Below are 6,000 nucleotides of genomic sequence, written 5' to 3'. Positions count from 1 at the left end.
GAAGTTTTTCTGAGTGTTGTTAATCCTTAAAGTAAGAACGATTTTTTTTCGAACAAGCAGTATGGCGCTGTGATAGAGTACTTGCCCGCCATATGGGCGGCTCTGGTACGATTCGCGGCCATGGTAAATTTTTAAAAGAAGATGCATGTTCTACGTGCATTTCCATGAAGAGTTAAATCAATAATGAAGAAAAATATTTATTTGTCAATTTTTCTTTTCTTGAAACAAACGTAATAACCATCTTTTATAAAAGGTTGGTAATTAAGAATTTATATTTGCAACGAAAACTCGATTTTTGTGTCTGATATGTATTTAGAAATAAGGAGGCGTGCATTTTATATGTGTTAACTATCATACATTTGACGAGTTTTATATTTAGATTGAAATGAACGTAAAAAAGACGAATAAAATAACAACGGAAAGGTGACTCGAATCAGAGATTACTAGTATGGAGGGCTGCCAACTTTTTTTATCATCTTTATGCATTTTACGCTTCATGGACTGCTCAGAAATTTGTATCACCCGGGAAGCGATCCCGGAGCGCCCACGTGACAGACGAGCAGCATATCACATAGCCACACTGCCTGTCGAAAATAATCAACCTTATTTCAGGGTACTAAACACAATCGGAAAAATTCGAAAGTTCAAAGTCAATTTTCTGGAGAATTCTTTGGACTTGTACCTAACTGCTTTTGCTAATTGATATTTGAGTTCTGAAATTCACATACCATAAACATAAAAGCTTACAAAAATCCCATTGCCATTTAGTCGCCTTGTGAGTGATGGACAACCATATTTTTCTTCGTCATTTGGACTTGTGTAATCACTACTGAATCGTCTACGCCTTCTAACAACAGCATCACGTGAACGTGCATGTGAACGTACCGTTGCACCAACGGAGCGTGGACTGTTGCAGCGTCATTCAATTCCAAATGCCGAAAAAGAATTATTGCACATTATTCCACATTATGATTTGGCTACCTCGCTTTGTTTTCGCACCTCAAGAAGCGTGCTGCAGTCCTATGGCAGAGGGATTTCAGTGTGTACTAGAACTGCAGACAAAGTAAAAATCAGTTATGTACATTTTTTGGAGGTGATTATTAAAACTTTAAGATTCATCGTTATATATCTGACGAATACGTAATTTGGGTTGATTGGACGAACATGCTTGGTTGCAGGGGATTTGAGAAGAAAATAACCATTTATCACCAGGCGCTCTGACTTTCATCTGTCCCCTCGTGTAAAGAATTCAGTTGCTGGAAAATGTTTTCAGTGCAACGAAGGCGCTACGTAGTAGCTGCGGGTATTGTACAGATATTCTAGAAGCGTGTTATAGGTATGTAATTTACTCAATGGAGAAACTCCCAACAAAGAGCATTAGCCTAAAAGTGGACTGCGCTAAAACATAAGTCACTCCTTTCACTATAAGACGGAGAAGGTTGCACCTTCTACTGGAACGACATATGGAAGTCGTGCTGACTTAATTAATTAGGTCTGATCCCTGTTTGTGAACTGTACTATCTTGTTATGACTGTTCATTCCTTATCCATACCAAATAAATTCAGGTAAGAAACTAATTAAGAAAGGTATCTGAAATTCAGCAATTGGGCGACTTAGGGTGCCTGGTAAGGCACACTTCGTCTGTTAGCGTCTATCAGTAAGGTTTTTTCGCTATCTCCTTATTACGAGAGGCACTGCAGTAAGTAACGGCTGTAAAATCTCTTTCTTCAGAGATATGTGTTACGGCGGTTAGGTTTGATACTGGAGCACCCATAAATTCTTTAGGTAAGTTTTTTTTATTAGTAACTTGCAAATAATTCATAAGTAAACATTAACGAAGCCGTAAACAGGAGTGATGCAACAGAACAGTATTGTAAATATAGTTCAAGATGTTAAATTTCACGCATTCTGTAAGAAAAAACGGGCACAATCGGGTATAAAATAATGCGTGTTGTTAGTAAATCCTGATACTCACAAATGTAATATTAGTGTAGGAAAGCTGTGAAAACAAGGATAATCATAGTATTGTATCTTGTTATTATAATCTGTAGTATTAGTACAATGTTAGATAATATTATTTTTTTGATTAATTGTAATAATGGTATATCCCTTCGTCCGTCGCAAACGCTCAACGCTAACACAGGCATGTGCTACAATGTTCTTGTTTGCGAGAAATGTGTGTCTTCGTCCCGCAGAAGTGGAAAACGTTATTCTTGAATTTACTTATCAATAACTGACGAAGCTGACTCGAATTTATACTTAATTCCTTATATCCGACCTTGAGAAATTTACAGTTAAAGAGAAACAGCATTACATTCCGCAGAAAAATATTACGATAAGCGTGAAGTCTAAGACGGGATATGATGTGTGAACGGTGGCTATCAGTTGTATATTGTCAATTTAAAGGTTGGCAGTGTAATTCATAATGTATAAACTGACAACATTATTTACTTTCTGGCATGAGACGCAGCTGGATTTGGCAGTCTAGAGATTACATTTCAATTCACGAAAGAATATAAATATTACTTCTCACTTCTCGAGCCACCACAATTCTGATATAGGTAATTTGGAGACAGATACTGAGAATCGAAGGCGATGCCTCTACATTACCGGTTGATGTTACTCTCTCCTGGCCTAAGAAGTAAGAATGTGTTGGCTCGAACCAGTAGCGAAAAAAATGTGTATGACCGGCGTAATGCATCATAAATTCTTTAAACGTGATGGTAACATATCATTAAAAAGTGAAGATACCGGATGCATAATTATAATGGAAGAAGAAAGGCAATTTTCAATTAACATACCATTATACGACAATAAATCACTAAAGAGAGTCAATGAAGTAATTAATATGTAATAAAGTACTTAATATGTAATTCAGTAATGTTTAATACAATTCTTTTGCGATTTTAGTATACGGAATTAAAAAGAAGTAGTAACGACATTAATATCAATGCAGAGGAATGTGTTGTCAGTTCTTGTTAAAAGAACGATATTTCGAAACTGGACTGGGAGCCCGTGTCCACTTTCTGAACGACTGAAGAACCACCCAAAGGCACAGTGATCGCTTCATTTGCCAGTGCCTTACGTATTTCTTTCTGTAAATTCTCTCTGTTTTGTTTATCTCTGTTAACAGTAAGAACGCATATCTTAGACATAAAATAACAGCACAGGTTGATAGTCCTATTAAAATGTCTAGTAAATCGATGTGTGGAGCTGGAGTAGGTTAACTGGTACAGGAGAGAGAAGGTTTTAGTTTTGAAATGTAGCTTCGAAGTCAGTATCAGTCGGGAAAGTCGAGATATAAGTATTCTTTTTTCTGAGGGTGGGGTAAATGTCGAATGAATGAGAAATACTGACAATTATAGAATACATGAACTATGCCCTCATGAAAGGGGTAAAAGATTACACATATACTGACATAGGAATCTGAACTACGTTTATGGATACTTTTACTCGTATTACTTTACTTTCGATAGAGTATAAACGTCTGGAGATTGCAGGAAGATTACAACTATCGCGAACTAACAAGGAGACGGCACGAGCGTGGGGTCGGGGATTTGTCCGAAATTTTGTGTGGTGAAAGAGGACTCCTAACACCTCACGTGGTTAAAATATTAGGACGAACTACCCGGAAAATCCTGGGAAAATCGATCCAAAGTTTCTTAAGTGCCTTATGAGTATAAAATGTTAGTCCACTGACGAGCCGCCGCCTGGCCTAGAAGTTTAGGGGCTCGGACTCTTACGCCAGAGGTCTCGGGTTCTATTCCTTCTCTGGCACTTTTTTTCAGTTTCTTTTGTTATTCCACCTATTATTCAGAAGGTTTCCCAAACCTACATTATCTTTAACAAGTTAGTTACATTATTGAATAAAAATTATTTCCTTTTTGTCCAACAACGCAATTCATGGCGGTGGGTTTTTCGTTTTTCATTGTAAAGTATATAAGGAGAATCATTGGGTTTTTAATCAGAATAACAAATTAGATTGGGAAACATTCAATTTTTATACATATAATAATTATAAACAAGAACTGCAGTGGTAATTATCGTAAAAACAAACAAAGCAATAATTTTTGCGACATCTTGCGCAACATATAAAAGCGGATTTTATACACTCACAGGGCGTTTGCAATAAATCGGTACAAAAATATGCCCCATTAACATTTACGAAAATGTTTTGAGTTTCTGACAATTTTGAGGCAAACCAGGCATATTGAATCATGTCTCGGAATATTGGTGACGATAACTGATGGTGAATTATAGAATTAATTTTTATACAGTCTTCCCGGGAATTGATTTCACGATTCTCCTGTAACAATACGCTGCAATTTTGCAAGCAACAGAAGAAAAAAAAGTGCCGGAGGAGGAATCGATCCCGAGACCTTTTGGGTAAGGGTCCGAACGCTAACCATGTAGGCCAGACGGCGGCTCGGCAGTGGACTAGCATGTTACACTCATAAGGCACCTAAGAAACTTTGGATCGATTTTTCTCGGGATTTTCGGAGTAGTGCGTCCTAATATTTTAACCACGTGAGGTGTTAGGAGTCCTCTTTCACCACACAAAATTTCGGACCAATCCCGGGCCCCACGGTCGTGCCGTCTCCTTGTAAGAGAATCAATATCCAGATAACGCACAACGTCATTTCCTTTTCGGAAATTACTCCTTACGATGGTGAAGTGTGTTGTCATTGGAGAACCGTTGAATCTTAAGTCATATATTCAGTCATAATTCGTACCCATTTCTCAAGTGAAGCAGTTTTACAGTTTGATGAAAACTCATTCGGCCTCCGAATCTACTGTATTTGTTTTTGGAAAAAAGCTAAAATTTTACCGAAGCAGGAGAGTCTCTCGCTCTGTCTCTCTCGCTCTTTTTCTCTCACCTTCACACCATTGCACATTGCTGCACATTGGTAACTCTCGAAACGCCGTCTCTCAAATGTAAGTGGAAGTGAGAGATCCCTTCGTGTGTGCGAGGGAAGGTAGAAGCTGAATGTTGATTTGCGGTGAAGCTTTCGTAGCGTGGCAGCACATATGGCAGATAAGTTGATATTATCAGGGAAGCAGGTGTAAGCTACAGGGAAAAACGGCTAATACATAAAATGTACTTGAGCTGTGGTGAAAAAATAGAAATAGAACAAGAACGAAGCGCTCGTATTAGAAACGATCAACCTGTACGTTGAAGGAAAAAGGAAAGGTCAGGAGTGGTATTCAAACTCAGAGTGAAATGATATCAGTGATAAGATTCGCTGGGAACATATCTACCCTCAGTGAAAGTGGGGAAGAAATGCAGAACTTAAGACCAAAAATTGTGATTCAGAATCAGATACAGTCTCTGCGGGAGGTCTAAACAGCTCATGCGTTGTGGCAGCAGACTGGCGAGATCTTGCGGAAAGTGGGATGTGACGATGCTGCGAGACGTGTTCAGATGATCATCACTTGCGAGCCTGGCCGCCAGCTGGGCTCTTCGGTGGGGGTGATGGGCGCGGTGATGGGGATGCCCAGGATGTGCACCTCGCGGTAGCCCAGGCGCGCCAGCTCCACCTCGCGGGCGGCCGCCAACTGCGGGTCGTAGTACTGCACCTTGGGCGCCTCGTCGTGCATGTAGCGGTTGTAGCTGTACACCATGTGCAGCAGGTAGAACTCCAGGCCTGCAACAAGTGCCGACCGCCGCTCAGTCGCGTGCGTCACCGCACTGTGCTACACGGCATCAAAAACACAACATTAGCACCACTACGAGAGTTTTCGCTAACGCTGAAGTCATCTACAGGTCATCGACATCTACATGGGTACTCTGCAAATCACATTTAAGTGCCTGGAAGAGGGTTCATCGAACCACCTTCACAATTCTCTATTATTCCAATCTCGTATAGCGCACGGAAAGAATGAACGCCTATATCTTTCCGTACGAGCTCTGATTTCCCTTATTTTAATGTGGCGATCGTTCCTCCCTATGGAGGTCGGTGCAAACAAAATATTTTCGCATTCGGGGGACAAAGTTGGTGA

General features: G+C 39.8%; 1 protein-coding gene across 1 annotated transcript in view; it reads right to left on the bottom strand.

Moving 5' to 3' along the window:
• Positions 1-2,831: 2,831 nt before the first annotated feature.
• LOC126195393 (uncharacterized) overlaps positions 2,832-6,000 on the bottom strand; it is a 104,934-nt gene continuing 101,765 nt past the window's right edge. The window contains exon 9 of the mRNA XM_049933989.1: positions 2,832-5,645. Coding sequence (XP_049789946.1) covers positions 5,419-5,645 — 227 coding nt within the window. The 3' untranslated portion in view covers positions 2,832-5,418. The remainder of the gene's footprint in view (positions 5,646-6,000) is intronic.

The sequence above is a fragment of the Schistocerca nitens genome, chromosome 1 (assembly GCF_023898315.1).
Source record: "Schistocerca nitens isolate TAMUIC-IGC-003100 chromosome 1, iqSchNite1.1, whole genome shotgun sequence".
Taxonomy (NCBI): domain Eukaryota; kingdom Metazoa; phylum Arthropoda; class Insecta; order Orthoptera; family Acrididae; genus Schistocerca; species Schistocerca nitens.
The sequence above is the reverse complement of the archived record's forward strand: the minus strand, read 5'-3'. Positions and strand labels throughout refer to the sequence as shown.